This window comes from Colossoma macropomum, unplaced genomic scaffold, assembly GCF_904425465.1.
Source record: "Colossoma macropomum unplaced genomic scaffold, Colossoma_macropomum, whole genome shotgun sequence".
NCBI lineage: Eukaryota > Metazoa > Chordata > Actinopteri > Characiformes > Serrasalmidae > Colossoma > Colossoma macropomum.
In genome coordinates, this window is record NW_023494799.1 from 2,282,895 (window position 1) to 2,303,927 (window position 21,033).

The 21,033-nt window shown below is 39.8% G+C and overlaps 1 protein-coding gene across 3 annotated transcripts in view; it reads right to left on the bottom strand.

Annotated features, from left to right (window-relative positions):
* Positions 1–21,033, bottom strand: part of LOC118818687 (probable phospholipid-transporting ATPase IF) — a 116,175-nt gene that overhangs the window by 80,640 nt on the left and 14,502 nt on the right. For all 3 annotated transcript variants that reach the window (XM_036585999.1, XM_036586001.1, XM_036586000.1), the window contains exons 2-3: positions 6,359–6,475; positions 1,149–1,238 (exon numbers count right to left, since the gene is read on the bottom strand). In XM_036585999.1, the coding sequence (XP_036441892.1) occupies positions 1,149–1,238; positions 6,359–6,475 (207 nt within the window). The remainder of the gene's footprint in view (positions 1–1,148; positions 1,239–6,358; positions 6,476–21,033) is intronic.

Below are 21,033 nucleotides of genomic sequence, written 5' to 3' on the forward strand. Positions count from 1 at the left end.
TGTTTATACTGTTTATAGTGTTTATGTTGGTTGAACTGCAGCTAAAACACAGCTGGTGTGTTTGGTGATACGACGTTTGCGCAACGTCTTCCTCTCGTCCATCTTTAATAAGGACATGTGAAGGACGTTTTCCTGAGTCTGACATCATTTTAAAGTAATTAAAAACACAAGCGCTGCTCACTGCTGCTCGACTCACTCTGACTGGACTCACGTGATGCTCGCTGTCATGGTAACGTCTACACTTAGTGGTGCTCTACTCATGCACATAATTTTGGATCGGATTACTTGTAGTGAGCATGTAAACAGAGATTTTCAATCACATTGTTGAGTAGAGTGAGAATAAACACCTCAGTCTAAATCTATAATCGGAGTGAATTCAACCAGATTGGCAAAAATCTTTGCATGTAAAGACAGACACTGTCACACTCCACAGCCCTGCAGCGATGACTGGCGGTCAAAATGAGCCTGAAGCCCATTTAGAGTTAATTTGAAAGCAGAATATCTCCAATATTAATGATACTGTATCCAGAATTACTTCTATATTAATTAATGCAGCTATTAATACCGTCTGCATGAGACGTAGAGCAAAGCAGTTTCACTTTAGTTAGTCCATTTAACGTTTTCTATCTAGAAACACTACAAAATACAACAATAGCGCTGCACTGTGTGATCTAGAACCATATTTAAACAGCACACGGACTACATTTCAAGCTGTAGTCAATCTGCTAAAGTCAACAACTAAGGTCACCCACAACATCGCTCACTAGACCTCGGCTCGCTCTGCGGCTGCTGCACCTGACCCTCCTATTCTTTATCCAGCAGTGATAAAGAGCAGCCTGCTGAAGGGCTCTGTGATTAATTAAAGGTTAAAAATAAAGTCTCTACAGACGGAACAGGGCAGCAAACTTATTACGGAGCGAAAATAAAAAACAAAACATTAAATCACTCCCACTACAGTTCGACTGGGGGCAAAGAAATTAATTTAATGAGTCTGATAAAGCGCCGGAAACGAGCACAGACGTCTGTGACATCTGACACAATAATAATTAAGGTCTTTCTAATAATTAATAACAATTATTTTTGCGAAAGAGTGTCAAAGCCCTTAAGAACCATTCAAGAAAACACTGCAGTCACAGTCTCAGCCTTACCTGGACGAGGAAGATGATGAGGAAGTAAAAGTTGGCTATTCTTCTGAACTGTTCGAACAGATTCTTGGGGATGAAGTTCCATACTGTGTACTGCAGAGGGAGAACACACAAATCAGGATGAATGAGCTATTTACTGCACCATCACCCAGAGCAAGAGGAAAGAGAGAGAGTTCATGACCTCAAAATTTCATACTACGCTACTTGAACTACACGCACACCGCACTTTAATGCTATTCCAAACTGCTGACTGACTTCATATATATACTCTGACTGTGTAAACTGAGTCTGTTCTACAGTTTCTCATTAGGTTGAATGAATAACCGACTCTAAATGTAGGTATTGTGATATAAACTGAGTCTGTTCTACAGTTTCTCATTAGGCTGAATGAATAACTGACTCTAAATGTAGGTATTGTGATATAAACTGAGTCTGTTCTACAGTTTCTCATTAGGCTGAATGAATAACCGACTCTAAATGTAGGTATTGTGATATAAACTGAGTCTGTTCTACAGTTTCTCATTAGGCTGAATGAATAACCGACTCTAAATGTAGGTATTGTGATATAAACTGAGTCTGTTCTACAGTTTCTCATTAGGCTGAAAGGGATTTTTCACCAGCATTCTGTAAAACACATTCAACATAGCAACAGTAGGTCAGCTGAAAACTAACTGAGCTAAATCAGGCTAGAAACACCTTCATTACAAATGCCACATACTGTCGTCATGTGACATAAGACCAACTGGAATGTATAATGTGTTTTAATATGGTACACTAGTAACTAGTGCCTTTGTGGTTGTGTTTTAGACCAGTGGTTTTCACTGCGGGGCGCAGTGTAAAGACAACTGGGTCATAAGGAAGCTGCATATTTGTCATGTGCCAGACCAAGCAGAGTTAAAGGGTCCATACCCCACATTTTTCACCTCTACCCCCGAGGTTGACATGACACTGCCGTGGGTTTTCTGCCCCAAAAACTAATTCATATTTTATTTTTTCATGTTTTTATTACTGTCTCTTTAAGACTAACATACACACCGATCAGGCATACCATTATGACCACCTCCTTGTTTCTACACTCACTGTCCATTTTATCAGCTCCACTTACTATATAGGTGCACTTTGTAGTTCTACAGTTACAGACTGTAGTCCATCTGTTTCTCTGATACTTTGTTAGCCCCCTTTTACCCTGTTCTTCAGTGGTCAGGACCCCCATGGAGCCTCACAGAGCAGGTACTATTTGGGTGGTGGATCATTCTCAGCACTGCAGTAACACTGACGTGGTGGTGGTGTGTTAGTGTGTGTTGCGCTGGTCTGAGTGGATCAGACACAGCAGTGCTGCTGGAGTTTTAAACACCTCAGTGTCACTGCTGGACTGAGAATAGTCCACCAACCAAAAATATCCTGCCAACAGCGTCCTGTGGGCAGCGTCCTGTGACCACTGATGAAGGACTAGAGGATGACCAACACAAACTGTGCAGCAGGAGATGAGATATTGTCTCTGACTTTACATCTACAAGGTGGACTGACAAGGTAGGAGTGTCTAATAGAGTGGACAGTGAGTGGACACAGTGTTTAAAAACTCCAGCAGCACTGCTGTGTCTGATCCACTCAGACCAACGCAACACACACTAACACACCACCACCACATCAGTGTTACTGCAGTGCTGAGAATGATCCACCACCCAAATAGTACCTGCTCTGTGAGGGTCCATGGGGGTCCTGACCACTGAAGAACAGGGTAAAAGGGGGCTAACAAAGTATCAGAGAAACAGATGGACTACAGTCTGTAACTGTAGAACTACAAAGTGCACCTATATAGTAAGTGGAGCTGATAAAATGGACAATGAGTGTAGAAACAAGGAGGTGGTCATTATGTTGTGCCTGATCAGTGTACGTACAAGAGCTCTGTTCTGATTGGCTGCCCTGCTTTGTGACTCATTCTAAAAGCAGTCTAATAACCTCAGTGCTAATGGGCAGGGCTAAACCGCTGTAAGCTGAGTAGGTGGATATAGCCACATGCAGGTTTCTGTGACCTCACAACTGAAAACATGCTGCTTTTGCAGCCAATGTTTGGACTGGACACAGACCTGTACGTTTACAATGTTTAAATACAGCATCAAACTGGTATTTAAAGAATAATGTGAGGAAAATGAATTTGTTCATGATGTTGGCCCTTTAAATAATGCAAATTTACAATCAATAGGAGGCACATTCATCAGGGCCCAGTGCTCAGAGAGCAAGCCAGAGTGATTCTTGACTGACTAGGAGAGCTTGTGGCTGTGACATCATGACTGGCTTCAGGCTGAGGCTCGCAGGACTGTCAGAGGAGCTGGACAGCCAATGATGGATATTCTTGTTAAGGAGGCGCAGGGCCACTGTGGGTTTGCTCGGTGTCGCCCAGCGCTGCTCCTGGAGAAACTTAACAGAAAGATGATTTTGAAAAACTGGGCTGTTCAGCTTGTTAACAACGCTGACTACGTGTGATGGGTGTGTTAAAGCAGTTAAAGGACCAAAATGCGCAGGGCAGTGTTTCTCCTACAGTCCTGCGAGCCTCGGGTCACAGTGTTACTAACATTGGTGTGACAGCCACAAGCTCTCAGTCGGTCAAGAATCACACACATAAAACTAGAGAGGCACAGATACCACTTTTTACCCTTCCGATACCAACACCTGATCATTTAGTGTCAGCCGATACCGATACTAACTCTAACTTGCCTATAAGTCCTGATAATTATACATTTTTACAATATTTTATTTTGGAAAAATTTATGTTCTGTGTCACAAATAGAAGGCATTTACGTGCTGGATTATATGTATTAGATGCTTAAGAAAACAGATTTTTCATCATGTGCATTTACTGTATATATTTAGTAGTATTATTATATAATTAGTAATGAGAAACATGTCAACAACATAAGTAAATGTAAAATATCTTTATTGTGCAAAACAGTTAAAAACAGAACTGAACAGTATACAGATAAATGTCTTGTTCATTCACTAAGCATCAGTGTCAGTTCAGCAAATATCACCGTCGTTCACGCTGTCAGTATCAGCCACTTTCAGTTTTTTCTGGCTTGGCTGCTATGCTAAAGGCAAAATCAAGGCTAAATGCTATCACTATGTTGAGAGTCCAGCGGTTCCTTTTATGCTCTCAATAACATTAACTAGTTCTTAACTCCAAAAACCGCTGTTACAGATTCGGTCATGAGCATTTTTACTGCTGCTTGTTGTCCGACACTATCAGCGTGTTGTTAAATTGTGTGTACTGGCGCCCACACACGTGCCAAAAATTGCTTTGTGGTACCGGTCATATGTATCGGTATCCCCATCACCGATACCGATATTGTGTTTAGGTTCCGATACAATATTGGTATACGGTATTGGTATCGGTACAACACTACATAAAACAAGAGCTCCTTAACAACTGCTTACTATTTATAACAGGCGTGTTAAAGCAGGTAAAGCATTGAAACGTGTAGGAGACCAGCATTTCTCCGACAGTCCTGCCTGAAGCCACTCACAGTGACACAAACATTGGTGTTTGTGCAGCTATGAGCTCTCCTAGAATTACCTCCACACGAAACAACACACTCACTTTGGACAAAATTGTCCTCGACCTGGTTAGCAAGTGTTAAAAATGTTGCTATTGTCGGCTCCGTATTGTAAACAAGCCTCTAGCTTGGGCTGGGTGACAAATTAAATTTTATTTTCAATTATGATTTTGACTTCCAACGATTATGACAGCAAGATAATCGAGACAAAATGATTATTGCGCCACATTCTGTTACACAATGATGCTCTGGATTATATAAATCCAGTGCACCCCTTCCCTTTACAGCAGCCCCTCCCTAAAAGCCCAAACTTATCTCCTTTATTTTGGGCTTAAATTATTTTTATTTGTTCTTTTTATATTATACATTTCTGTAAAGAGCTGCTTTGCACAGCCAGCTAACCTCTTACACCCATAGGCATATTTCGGTTTTTCCATCTGAATTTACGTGCCCAAATCGTGAGGCAAATTAATCAGTAACTGCATGAAATAAATGTAATTTTTTTTTTTTTTGTAAAAGTTCCCCTCAAATTAACAGAACATGTGTTTTATGATCACACATATTGCTATATGCTTACAATTTACTGCTGAAAGCCAAAAATCTTAGACGCTCTTTGTATTTTTTTATAAAAATAATTTTACAGAGCAGATCACTGAAGAGACGCCATCCGAGATCTGTAGCTTAGATTTGTGGAAAAATGGGTCGACTTTCAGTATGAAAAAAATTGTTCAGTTCAGCTTCTTTTATAATAAATTTTTTAAATTACATCACCCATCTATTACACTGGAAAAAAGACAGTCACAGCTCTCACACCCACCTTTTGAATGAAGATTGAAAGTTATATGAAAGTTATGAAGTAAAGAATACGACGAAGTGCATTTTGGAACCACCGGTGGTTCAGAGGAGTTAAGGAGACTAATGCTAACAGCTGTTTAAACAGCTGCTTGTGTCACTGTTTATTCGTCTTTAGCTGCTGTCATTGTGATCAGTGCAGCTTCCTGAAGCCCCCTAAAGCTACGCAGAGCTCAGATTCATTTGGGATCCAAAAAGTGAAAATTATTACAGAAGAGGAAACTGAGATGAGCTCCTTGACGACGTTGTGCTTCCAGGACAATATAAGTGAGACATCAAGTTGATCAAGTTGACTGTAACCGTAATGGCTACTTAAGCGTTAACGTTTAAAGGCTCAACATTCACACAACAGATAAAAAATATCAAACATATAATAAAGAACCCTAGTTAGACAGAAAAATGACATATCTAGCTAGATCTAAAAAAAGAACAGCAATTGCAGCTGGAAAAATTATACAAAGCTAACAAAAACACTGCAAATATGTAAATTACACCTCATAGATGACTTTACAGCATGAACGAAACGGTGTATCAAAAATATGAGCAGCTATCTTGGCTAACTAGTGGAGTAAATGAAGGTGTTTCGTTGTTTTTTAATTGCTTCATTAATGTAACTGTCAAGCTGCACAGAAATTATGTTGCAGGCAACTCAACATGCAACTCGTTGCGTTTCACAGTGTAAAGCCAGCCAGCTTAATTATTTTACTTGTGGTGGACGAACAGTACGTCATATTGTGGGTTCTGGCGTGAAAAGGCTCAGGAGGCTCCGCTCTGGATGCTTATAAGGAGAGTCACAGTGTCCAGTCTTACCTTTGAGGAGATGATTCTGTTGTCTGCAAACCTCTGGGGGATATAATGCCCGTGCTGAGGGAAGCGGTTTGCGATGTAAACTGTTCTGGTGTCGCTTTGATGAGGAGGGTCAAAGCCCTGCAAGAAATGAACAGAACCAGGTCAGTGTGGGGGCGTCCAGACAACCGGCCGTCAGAGCAAACGGCTTCTGTTAAAGATCACTGACACTGACTGCGCATAAATGCACCATTTCCTTATAGGTTATATACTCTTAGGTTTATATTTACTATACAATTTTCAATACTTTAAGATGCTTCAATGCTTTAAGATATCTTGACTGTGCAGAGTGCTAATTCTATTCCACACAGACTGGACTGGCACTTTTTTTTAAAACAATTCACAACCCCTAGAATTTATAAGGTCTTCAAAAAAGTAATTTAAGAATGGGTGTGTCCATATCAAAAGCCCCACCCCCTCTCCACCCACTTTACTCTCATAGGCTGCACCCGGATGTCCAGTTCTGATCACTGGCAGCAGTTTCAATGAAAGACAGTAAATGAGAAACACTTTGAAGAGAGTGAGGGGCGAACTGGCCATCCAGCATTTTGATACTGTACTGAAATCGTACAGGCTACTGCCAGGGTGTCCGATCTTATCCACAAAGGGAAGGTGTGGCACTCCAACAAAGCAGGAGATCACCTGATCAAATGTCTGAAGACCAAGGCTACGTTCACATCACCAGGCTGAAGTGGCACAAATCTGATTTTCTGTCCTAAAGTGACTCAGATCTGATGTTTTCAGGGCTGTGTGGACAAACAAATCTGATCTTTTCAAATCCGACCTGAGCCACTTTCATATGTGGTCCTAGATTGGATACGTATCCGATTCGTGACCATGCGACCTTAATGTGAAGCTCAGATCAGAATCCATGTGCTTTTTTTCCACTGCTCCATCGTTCAGCGTTACCATGGCAGCAGCGCCGAACAGAAGTTAAAGCCTGTAAACGGTGGAAAAGCAGCTCATCTCACCTTTTTCTCCTTCGTCTCGCTCTAATAATGAAGCTGAGAGCTGATCAGAGTTAATGATCTTCTCAGCGAAGCTCGTTCTGCTCGTTAGTCACTGACGTTACTGAGTAGGATGAGCTCATGAGGGTCATTTCAGGACACCGGTTCGTCACATTAATGACAGATTTGAGTCACTTAAATGAGTGTGATTTACATGCACTCAGTAATCCGATCATAATCTGCTTATTCAGACGGTCATGTGAACAGCACACTCCGAATTCTTAGATCAGGTTTAGAAATCCGATAAAGAGGCTCAGTGCATGTGAACTCATTTCTCAGTCTGCGCATGCGCAAAACAGACCGCGCTACTGGAAAAAAGTGAGCAGCAAAACACTTCTGAAGCGACGATGAAACCGACTACATGATTGAAGAAATGAAGAATTTAAATATTCTTCATCTTCTAGCTGATGCAAGTTCATATTTTCAGGAAAAGTGGCGCAATGTTTTTAAACAAACACGCCAGCATGAAATTTAAGTTTTACGTTACGTTTACGTCACGTTTTCCTCTGTGGGTTTATTGGCTGGTTGTAAAGAAAATAGAAAGAAGAAATCTGATTACTGTCTGACTCACGCTGACCCGGAGTTTCCTATTATCTGACTAACCAGGTGCATGTAAATGTGTTGATCGGATTACTGACAAAATCTGATTTTCTGCAGTTATCGGATTATTAAGTGCATGTAAACGTTAGAGAGATCGGATCTGAATGAAAAATTGTATTTCAGCAGTGAGGCTTGGAATGTGAACATAGCTTTAGAATAAGTGATTAAACAAGTGGAGTCAGGTGAGCTCCAGCTTGTTTGGAGAAAACGCTGCAGTCACACCAGCCGTTTGCAGATAAGATTGGACACCTCTGATCTACTGCAATTCTGACTTCACCAGAAATGGATGGTTCACTTCGTTTTTTACACTGGAAAACAGCAGTGAGGTCACAACAATTCAGGTATGAGTCACAAAACCCCACTGGAGGAACTAGCTGTGAAGCTGTGGGTCGTTCCCCAGTCACCATTTCACTCAGTCACTTCGTCAGTATTATATCATATTACTGCAATGGACAATAACACTAAGTCACTTTAAATAACACTAACACTGAGTCACTTACGTCACTTTAAAATGTATATATTCTTCACAGATTATCACTTGTTTAATATAAATATATTTGTACATAGTAGAGAAGTTTTTTTTTTTTTTTCTTCTCATATAGGTCCCTCCTGTCTCTATATTTTGTGTACGTTTTGTGTATATTTAATATATTTCAGTTTCAGTATTTTCTTGTATTTTTATTTTTACTTCTTATTTATTTTTACTTTGTTTATTTCTGTAGAGTGATTATCTGAGCCTCACCACAAGCATTTCAATGCATAAATGTCCTCACATGTTGTGCAAATGACAAATAAACTTGAAACTTGAACTTGATAACTGAACTTGAAACTATTTATGCATACACACACACACACACAACAAAAGCAATACATCAGGCCTTTCTTTGGATGTTTACATTTGAAAATGGCCCCAGCACTTGAATTTGGCTGAAAAGGAAGCAGATACTTGTACTAAATGTTATTAAAATCGATTATGACGAGGTCTAGCTTTCCAAAATCGATGCAGCGGAATCTCTACAAACAAATTAATGCATCTGGACACTAAACAGTCCAGTTTAAGACAGGAAACATTATACAGCTACATTCCCAACATGACGCTGGAGATTTAAATCAGCGTGTTCTGTATTCTGGGTTGTGGAGCTCAACAAATGAATCACAGTCCATCTCTCAGCTGAGGACAAGTTAGCTTCCCATCAGCCACAGCGCAAACCAGACAAATTCAATAGGACAGGAGCTTCGCTTCTGCAAACACTGTTCTTCCTCAACAGCTTCTTTTGTTGGCTTTTTGCCTTTCTTTCTTTACCACCAGTCAGTCAGATGTGACAAACCTCATCCACATCACTGTTATCGAAAAACACAACACCACACCGAGTCTATCAGAACAGTCGCCACTGATCTGACTTTTTAAGTAGTTTAAAAAATATAACGCTGTTGTTGGAAGAAAACCTCCTATCTCTAAAATGGTAACTTTACAGGAGAAGGAAAAAAACGACTCTACTTTTAATGTAAGTCAATGGAACCAGACTTTTATCCAAGTCATTTTAGGCTGTTTCTATTGGTCCATTCATCATGAAATTAAACACAATGTAAAGGGTAACAGGCATTTTCAAATTATGTCAAAAACTGAAAAACGACAAAAATGGAGATACTGAGCTGATACTGGTCGTTACTGAGCTAGGAGAATAAAAACAGGCTAAAATATGGTGGGTGTGTTCTGCTGTGAGTCGCTCTGTAGAGCATGAAATAATCATTTAAAAGTCAGAGGCGTCGAGTCTTTCACACCACATTGTCTTTACATATTAATGTCACACACACACACTCAAAAAGAAGGTCCGGCTCGATGTTTAGGCCTCAAATGATCTCAAAATCGACATTATAAAACAGATATTTACCCCTTCTGAGGTCTCCATAAGCTTCTTCTAAAAAAGACTACATCTTCCACAATGCAATGCAGCAGTCAGCTACTCCTAGGAGCGTTTAGATACTACAAGAGGTGCAATGAAAATCGTTGCTGTCCAAAGAAAACCATGTATTTGCATTTTTATCGATTTTTACTTTTCTACTTAATTTCAACACCCCAGAACTTCTTTACGGTCTGTGAAAATTTCATGGCGACTGGACAAATAGAAATTCCCCGAAATCATTGGAATAAAACCTCTTTACATTAACTTACAATAAAAAGTAAGACCATTTTTGCCCTCTTCTGTAAACTTACTGGTTTGGAGATACTTGTTTTTCTTTGGACAGCAACAACACTTGTTTTGAGTTTGTTGCTGAGCACTCAAAACCGGTAAACTACCCATTTACGCAGGATTATAAAACGGAAAGTTCCAGTCCTAAAATCTGATTGGCTGAGCTACGTTCGAAGCCACTGTAAAATTCACGATATACATACACCAACCGCATCACTACGCCACGTCACAAAAAACCCGTGTGCTGTTAATGGAATAATCTTTGACCCTAATGCTGCTCACATGGAGCACCGAGTATGATGAAGTAAGAACCCCTTTTTTGTTTAAACTGAGTGTCTAGCAGCTTATGTTCTTGTCTAGAACCAGGCTGGTCAGCTAGCTAACAGGCTAAAAGAGCCAACAGCCTAAACAACTCCATCATTAATATCTCAGGATTGAATTAAAGCACTTACGGTATAATTAACTGTATAAGGAGGGGGTTTTACTCCGCTTCGCGTCGTGCCTAAGAAAACCCTTCACTGAGATAAAACCACAGTAACACAGAGCATCTCAACAAGGCTTACTGCTTTATTATACAACAGTGAGTTCCGGCCACGCGAGCTGATTGGTTGAGCAGCGTTCTGTTATTTCACCATAACATCACAGGTTTTTCACATTCACTGTATCACTCCGCTGTATCACTCCGCTGTATCACTTAGTTGCTAAGCAACGACTGTGACAGCTGTAGGAGGCGCTCAAGACATTTGAACGTTTTTACTTCTTACTTTGCCACAAACAGAAAATGGACACTTTTAAGATCACATTTGACCGGCAGCCGATTTGGTCAGACTCTGAAGATGAGACGACACTAAATTCCCAAACTGTCATCACCACTGAGCAGCTTTTCAGTCGGCAGCTGTGACAGAAGAACAGCTAAACAACCTGGAATCAGCCAGAAATGAACCCAACACCATTCGCCAAACGTGTAGTCTGATCTTCAGAGTCTGATCAAATCAGACTGAGCCATAAAACTGCTTCAGTAAAAAACAAAAAAGCTGCTCAGTGGTGATGACAGTTTGGGAATTTAGTGTGAGGAGCTGGAGAACGAACTGCCGGCTGTGCAGCGAGTGGGCGGAGCTCGTTACTCTGACGTAGCAACAAGCTGCTCGTTAAGGAACTATAATTTGGTGAAGGAACTGCGAACATTAAAACATATTAAACGCCGCGTTCACGGCCCAGTTTATTAATTTATTACTTTATTTATTTAACTGCTGTATAAAAGCAATAGAACACTCGAGGAGTGTGTTATCACCAATAACATCACGGCTGTGATGATCTACGGCGACCAAATCACAGCCGTGATGTTATTTCGCGATAACTCACTCCCTCTGTGTTCTACTGCTTAATCATACTGATGAAGATATGATAACAACAGTAGATAATTCACTCACATCCTCAGGCGACGTGTCCATCACCAGAGCTCTCTTTGAATTCTCTTTCATTCAGATTAATCCGCTCGGGGAACCCACATTACAAAACACTACAATTCTCCACCAAATAGGCGGCCAAACCATACAGGTCGAGTTATCTAGTGCTTTTGTACAGTAAGGCCAAAGGTCAAACGCAAATGTATGGTAAAACTTTTGGATAAATGAAAAGAAAATGAAAAGCAACAAAGAAATAAAGGAAGCAGAGAGATTAGATAGGACTGCACATTAAAACTACTTTAAAGTGGTAAACAATAAATATTCTACTTTTTAAGACTTTTAACTCTTTATTTAAACATGCTAACATTACGATGGGTGTATTTTACCAACAGACAAACACAGCATCATTTTGTAATGAAGTTATCAGGGTGATTAATAATGGAGGGGGTGATATAACTATACTGCAGTCATGACAGCATAATTAGCTTTTCTGAGTACAGCACAGAATATATAAATGCAAAAGATCAGAAAGGCTTTTTTCACACCTTTCACAACTACAGCTCTGGTAAAATTTCTGTCACTAATGATGAGTCGTAATGTTTTGCCATTTTGGGCCCTTTTTTTTTTTTGCATGGAGGTGTATTAACAAATTTAAGGACTTCACCAGATTAAAAGGTCTCCAGACTGACATTAACGCAGGAAGACGTAATCGGTCTGTGTTCCAGTCTGAAAAAGACATTATTAATTCAGACGGAGAAGAAGAGCAAAACAATTCATCACGGCCCTCAGAGCTGCACTTAAATCACTTACTATTGACTCCCATTTCGGCCTTTACTTTTGTTTTTATTGACGCTCCCTCAGGGCAGGATGCAGTATGTCAGTCATGACGTTCGTTTGGAGGAAATCATATTCCTGGAACAGATTAAATTCCACACAATCTAAATGTTGTCCCTTGTCCAACCCCTCCCCCAACCCCCCACCCCCGGCCTGCAGTACGACAAGAGTCCACTCTCCTGAGGACGTGACTCCGCGCTACACCTGCGACGCTCTGCAAGCGCTCTGGCCAGCCGCTCTGCCGACGCTGAGTAACCGGATTACAGCGCAATTAGGAGTCTCCTTTAACGACTGTGCACTCGGCAGCATAATTAAACCTACTGAGGATACTAAGCAAATTACAGGCTGATCGATAGTAACGAGACTAAGAGCCATTTCCACAGCGGCTCAAGATGTTTCTACTTTGATTTTCAGAACATTTAAAGAAAGAATATCAGCACAATTCAGAGTTTGTGATGCAAACGGAGTCATTCAGAGTGGTTTGGTGTGAAATGGTTCATTAGAGATTCAGATTTCTTTACAGTCACCATGTCTACAACACAAACATAACCACTGTATTTACAATCCAAAAACCACCAGTGAACCTACACGTCTTCTCAGTTTTTAGGTAGAATAGTGGAAAATCTGTAAAAATATGTTTTTATTCGGGGACTATTTTACCTTAACACCCAGCATGCACCATAAAAAGGAACCTTCAGACCAAAATCTTCTCAAAACTACCATAAAAAATTTCTCAGCCATCAGGCAGTGAATTCATAACCGTTTCATATAATAACTTTCTGTGAGGGAGCTTTTAGAGGTGGACGTCTGGTTCCCATCACCACCACTGTGAACAATTCTGACCAACTCTCACCAAAACACTCTGTTTACATCTTAATCTATAAAGCAAAAAATACAGTGTTGATATATTTGAATAACCAAATTCAATTCCAGTTACGTCTATTAAAATCGTTACGTTATCATTTGATTATAATTATTTGATCTAATTGCAGTTATTTTCCAGTTTTCACAGCTTTTTCAAATCAAATGTACGCATTTTTAAAGATACATCATAGATCTTACAAAAAAAACAACCGAAGAGCTAACTTCTAACATGGTGAGGCGTATTTAGAGGCGGCAGTGAGTGACGTTTGTTTATACGATGTTTGTTAATGACGCCTTTAGAGGGCAGCAGTGAGTGATGTTTGTTTATCCGATGTTTGTTTACACCTTTAGAGGGCAGCAGTGAGTGATGTTTGTTTATCCGATGTTTGTTAACACCTTTAGAGGGCAGCAGTGAGTGACGTTCGTTTATTTGAGCTGTATTTGACGTCAGGCGGGAGCTGCTGAACAGCCGGATTTGCCAACTTTAGGTTCGTATTTGTCCATTTAAACTGTTTATAGCAATTATTTATACAGATTTACAGAAAAGACTGTCAGGATTCACAGTAAAGCCTGTTGGTCAGTGTGGTTAAACCTTCAGCTCAGAGCTAAAGCTGCTGTTTCTACTTGGAAATCAGAGCGGCAGGAAGCCACGTCATCCGACCCCAACGGCTGCGCAGCGGCCTGACTGAGCTTCACACACACAGAACACACACCGACGCAGGCTCTCCTGTTCTCTCTCTCTCACAGCACATTCAACAGCTCTCTTCATTTTACTCTGGACGTCTTCATACCTTCTGTAAAATTACGCCTTTGTGTCCGGCTGAAAGAAAAATAACGGCCCTGTAATTCATACGGCTGCTCCGAGCTCCACTTAGGAAATTGCATCATCTTACTGAAAAGGTTACAGAGGGTTTTGCGGTGAAGCAGAAAAAAAAAAAAACAACAAAAACACGGCGGCTGGCACAGGCTTCACTTCAGAGACAGCACAAACACATTCCTCATCTGTAAAGAAAGGGAACATCACACATTTACAGCATCATTATTTACAATCTCTCCCCGAGGAGATGGTTCAGTAATGGTGGTAGAGTGGAAAACAGAGTTTGTCCGTTTTTTTCAGGTTGCATTTTTGATTCTGAGGTCAAGATTCGCTTCAATTTCTGTGTAAAAACGTCGCTGACTGCACAGAGACACTGTTCTACACTACACAGACTGGTCTGGCTCAAACAAATAAAAGTTAGCGATGCACCAAAATCTTAAATCCTTGGTCTAAGAAAGCTTTAAAAAACGAAGTTTATGAAAAATAAACTTACTAAAATGACTACCATAAGTAGGCCACAGTATGTGCTGTGGTTTTTCACTGCTGCTTCAAAAACAACACGATATCCAGTTTTCCATCATCCGTCTACTAGCAGGATGTAAACGCAGCGCCCAGCATGGACAACTAGCTAGTGTAAATAAGCTTCCATTTCTTGTTAGCTACACGAGCCTCGAAGCTCCAGGACCGAAACTAAAGAAGCAACTTCGAACACCGAACGTGTGTCGTCTGATCTGGAGTAAGAGGGGAAAACTGAAAATGAGTTTTTTCACTGAACCGCTGCTTTTAACTACAGAAAGAATTTCAATTAATTTTGACTTTTAGCTTTTTCTTCGTGGATGAAAAGGTCACACTGAGCACACTGAGCCGTTATTTTTAACTACAGAATAATTTAAATAATTAAATTTCACTGCAGAAGCATGAGAACACCTCACTGCTTTAAAGGCTATCGAGCTATTTGACATCGCCCGAGTAAAACTCTCTACAGAGAACACGCTTTTATGAAAAATTATTATTTTATTCGCTGAATTAAGAGGACATCTGTCGAGGAATGTGTTCATTTATTTTCATAAAAAAAAAATTGATAAATTAATCCTACACACACATACACACACACACACACACACACACATATATATATATATATGTATATATATAAATACACATACAAAACGAAAAATGAAAAAACATTCTGCACTTTTAATGTAAGTCAGTGGAACCAGACTTCTTTCCAAGTAATTCTGAGCCATTTGTTTTGGTCCATTGGTCATAAAATTTTTATACAACAGTTAGTTTCGGCCACGCGAGCTGATTGGTTGAGAAGTGTTCTAACGGTGCTGTTATTTCACCATAACATCACAGGTTTTTCACAAACACTGTATCACTCCGCTGAGACGCCGTTGCTAAGCAACGACTTTGACAGCTGTAGGAGACGCTCAAGACATTTCAGTGTTTTTACTTCTTACTTTGCCACAAACAGAAAATGGACACTGTTAAGATCACATTTGACCGACAGCCGATTTGGTCAGACTCTGAAGATGAGACGACACTAAATTCCCAAACTGTCATCACCACTGAGCAGCTTTTCAGTCGGCAGCTGTGACAGAAGAACAGCTGAACAACCTGGAATCAGCCAGAAATGAACCCAACACCATTCGCCAAACTAAATGGGCTGTAAGATGCTTTACAGACTGGCTGGAACAAAACAACATTAATACTGATCTGGCAGAAACTGACAAAACTGAGCTGAACCTGATATTGCGGCAGTTTTATGGCTCAGTCTGATTTGGTCAGACTCTGAAGATCAGACTACACGTTTGGCGAACAGTATTGGGTTCATTTCTGGCTAATTCCTGTAGTTGTGAGGAGCAGATGTGATTTAACGCTGCTAAAACTTGTTCGGATGTTAGGAAAGAGATGAGCTCACTGTAGGACAGTACAGTTACACCACTGATCTCATCACTCACACTTGGTCACAGGAGAACAGATCGCTGATCTCTCCACTCAAACAGGGAATATACAGCTCAGACATTGCTAATCAAAGTCTATTTGGCGACTCACTTCACTCCTTGACCCCCTAACTCTCCAAATCAGAAGTGCGCCCTCTCGTGGCGACAGCAGAGTAGTGTTGACTTCCTTGCAGTAGAAAACACCAAAATGTGGAAGTGTGTGAACGGTCTATTATATCAAACATTTATCAGACATTTCTTTTATTTCTATCGAGGAAAGTCATACCGCGATAATTATCGTTATCGTTTTATCGCCCAGCCCTACCTGTACATTTTCATTTCTTTTTACCGTGTGGCGGCACGTGCTTCAGCGCTGCTAGTGACACACCGAGGCTTTTGTAAGAGCTGAGGAAGTCGAATTGCACTGTATTATGTTGTAATGGCAGTGAGGTAAAGCCACTGCAAGACATTTCAGAGAAAACACTGACTTCCCCAAAAGCCACTACATCTCCTGCAGGTCGATGGAGGTCTGTAAAATTAATTTCTGCTTTAATAAAAGCTTAAAAATATGCCGTTTAAACAAAGCACTGAAGTGAGACGCATTAAAAAGATAATGAAATACATGCTGCAATAAATCAATATAATAATAAGACATGAGGGCTAATTAAATATCAAATGAATAGAGGAGTCACTCGCGCAGCCTCTTTCTCCCACCACGCTTACATCTCTCACGGACGATAGTGCAGGGAGCACAGAAGGTCCAGCGTTATCTAAATGACCTTGGAGAGCAACATATTTCTTCATAAACTAAGTAATGTAGCTGCTTCTGTGGCTTCTTGTCTGTTTTGTATCAGCTTAATTGCAAACGATTAGCCAGCAAAACAGCACAGTCACTGAATAAATAAAGAACGCTAATACAAACAAATGAGTCCCACATGCTCCCTAAAGAGGTGAATTAAGGCCTTATTGTATCTCCTGCTGCTTAACCGCGTCCAAAACAAGGAGAGAGTGGATCCTTAAAAGGGGAATTCCACCAATTTTTCAAAATTTCTGCATAATTAAATCATTAAGATGTAAACAGGGTGGTTCAGAGTGGTTTGGTGTGAAACGCTCTGTTCTAGAGAAACTTACCAAGTCAGAACTGTTCACAGTGGTGGTGATAGGAACCAGACGTCCACCTCTAAAAGCTCCCTCACAGAAAGTTCCTACATGAAATGGTTAGGAATTCACTGCCTGATGTCTGAGACACTGAGTGCGTTTACAGGCACTCAATAATCTGATCATAATTAGATTTTGACAGTTATCTGATAAAGAGGTAAAGAGATAAGGAGGCTGGATTTTAGTTCAGTAATCAGATTTCTCAGTGCATGTAAACTCCTACTCCAATTTCTAGTCCGCGCATGCACGTGAACAGGCGGTGGATGCTGCAAGATAATCAGATAACTTCAGAAAATCAGATTTTGTCAGTAATCGGATCAACACATTAACATGCACTTGAGTAATCAGATAATGGGGAGACCCCAGGTCTACATGAGTCAGGCAGTAATCAGATTTCTGCTTTGCAACCAGCCAATAATCTCACAGAAGAAGACGTGACGTAAAACTCGAACTTCATGCTGCTGTTTTTTCAAACATCGCGCCGCTTTACCTGAAAATATGAACTTACATCATCTAGAAGATCAAGAATATTCAAATCCTTTATTTTGTGTTTGGTTTTAGCGCCGCTCCAACAGTGTTTTGCTGCGTCTCGCGACATCCACCGTCTGATCTTACGCAGACCGAGAAATCCGAAAGAAATCAAAGTAAGAATTTACATGCACCGAGAAATCCTGATCTAATCCAGCCTCTTTATCGGATTTCTTAATCAGATTTCTAAATCGGAGTATGGTGTTTACATGAGCATTTGAAGTAATCGGATAACTGCAAAAAGGTCGGATTACTGAGTGCATGTATACGCACTCACTGTTTAATGAAAGGTTTGAGAAGATTTGGGCCTAAAATCCACTTTTTACATATATTCATACTAGAGGGATACAAGCAGGGCGCTGTGGGGCAAAATAGTCCCCAAAGAAAACTTACTTTCTCAGACTGTCCACTAAAATTAAATATAAACCCAGAAGACTCGTGTAGGTTCACTGGTGGTTCTGGATAGTAAATAAAATGTCTATATTTGTGTTGTAGTCATGGCGACCCCTGGTTCCTATCACCACCACTGTAAAGACACCTGAACCATTTCACTCCAAACCTCTCTGTTTACATCTCACACACTGAATTATACAGAACTGTTGAAATATGGAATTCCCCTTTAAGAAATATTTCGGTGTGGATCATCCTGGCTTCCACACCTGTGGGGATATTTCCCAACTTGTGACTGACCGAAATATGTGCAACAGAAAAACAACTCCAAGCTTTTTTCCATTATCTCAGATCTAGAAGCACAGCAAAAGGGACAAACGAAGAACTATCACAGACATCACTCTCACTGTGCTCCCAGAAGCCACTATGATTAATAAGGGTACAACAACTTCAATTCAGAATTGTAAATCTGTAGAGGTGATCTGTCCCTCACTCTCTTCAGAGCGCCTCTTGTTTAATGTCTTCCGTGAAAACTACTGTCCGTCATCAAAACTAGGTATCTGGGTGCGGCCTATCAGAGTAAAGTGTGTGAGGAGGGTGGGGCTTATTCCTAAACAGCTTATAAACTCTTGGGGTTGTAATTTTTGGGGTACATTTTGCTAGAAGGTGGCGCAACAGGCACTGAAGTTTTCTGAGCCAATCAGATCTGTGTAGAATATAATTCAATTTAAAAAAATGATCAAAAACTATGAATATTTTAATTTTTACTCAATGTTTCTCACACTGCACTGCACTGAATCCAGTTAAACAGGACTAATTATACTCTCTTTGTAATGACGCTGTTCTTTAGGCTGGCTTACACGAGGAAACCTACGTGCAGCTTTAGTGGCTTGAAACCTACATGAAGCTAAATTGCACTTTTGTTACACAATGTAAAGCCTCCTACAACGTGAAACTCAGCTGCAACACCTCCAAGCCTCTCAATTTTGTGAAGCAAGATTCATAAAACAGCCAGTCAAAATACTGTAGTGACACAATAGTGATACAGTAGTGATATGACAGGGATACAGTAGTTGTAGCAGTGACTGATATAGTGGTGATATGATAGTGATATAGTAGTGATAAGATAATGATATGGTAGTGATATAGTAGTGATACAGTAGTGATATAATAGTGATAAGATAATGATAAGATAGGGATATAATAGTGATATGATAGTGATATAGTAGTGATAAAATAATGATATAGTAATGATATAAAAGTGATAAGATAATGATAAGATAGTGATATAATAGTGATATGATAGTGATATAGTAGTGATAAAATAATGATATAATAATGATATAAAAGTGATAAGATAATGATAAGATAATGATATGGTAGTGATATAGTAGTGATATAGTAGCGATAAGATAAAGATAAGATAGGGATATGATAGTGATATGGCAGTGTGTGGTGTCGGTGCTGTGCTCAGGTAATAAGCACCTGTGAACTGTCTACAGAAACACACTGTCACCAGAAAACCTGTCAGGTGAGAACACCTGCCTGCAGGCTCAACATGCACACATTTCTGCAGTGAAATGACAACAAACCTTTATTTTTAACCGCGAGGTCATCGCTGAAGGTGCACTGCCACACAGTAAGTCTGATATACATGAGCTGCTGGGAAATGTAGACGACAGGTGGGCATTACATACTTCACAGGTACACTACCATTCAGAAATCTGTCATATTAACATCTACTGCCATTTTATTCAGTAATAACTTATACAGCGTTGACTGAAACACTAAACTAATGTCTTTTAGAACGTTTTATTTACTATTTCAACGTTTTCTGAGAACATCAAGAAGTTATTAAATTACACACAATAGACACAGCAGAACAAAATTAAACCCAAAACAAAGAATTAGGAACTAAATGTTAATGACAGTAACTGAGGAAAACACAGATTATTTTACAAGAACTAAACGTATTGGGCTGTTCGAAATGACTCAGAACAGCACTCGCTTAAAATATTACTAAAACTCTGGTTTTCTTAAATGCACTACATGTTATTTGAATACTGAGTGAGATACATGAAGCCAGACTTCAGTTTCCGTGGTTTGATAGCACAACAACAACTGCAGGCGGGCATAAACTCAGCTCATCTTTCCCACAAGCGCACATCTACGATTTCATTATGCATATTTCATTTCGGTAAGAGGGAAGACTGCAGGTCAACAGAGCAGTGGATTTGATATTGTGCTGTTTTATTTGAATGAAAATGTTCCATTTGTCCAATGTTTGGCCTTTATAAAGCATTGGGATTCAAGCACTGTATAAATAAAAACCACTACTATTATTTTAATCATCATCATAATAATAATTATTATTATTAGTAGTATTACTAGTAATGTTATATTATCTATCATCCAGATAAACGTTCATAAAACATCTCTGGATTCAACATTAAGTAAAATGAAAAGGGTTAAACAGCTGTAGGAACATTCTGATGTCATGCTATGTATGTTAAAGGGGAATTCCATCAATTTTTCAAAATTTCAACATCACTTGCCCAAGTAATTGCCCACTGTTATTGAGAAACTATGTGTAATGGCAGTGACAGGAACCTCCAAAAGCTAACTTACAAAATAGTTATTATTCAAGATGGCCATTAAAACACTGCCTGATGCATGTATAATAATCCACAATACATATATAACCAGAATTCTGTAGGCAAAACTTGTACTAAAGGAAAACAGATTTTTATGAATTTTGCATTGTTTCAGTGTTACATGTAAAAACTCACAGGACATTTGTAGCTTTACTGCTTGTTTAGATAATCAAAACAAGCTGTCTTTTCATTATTGACACTGTTATGATTCCTGGTTTCTAACTAACACTATAAAGAAAACAG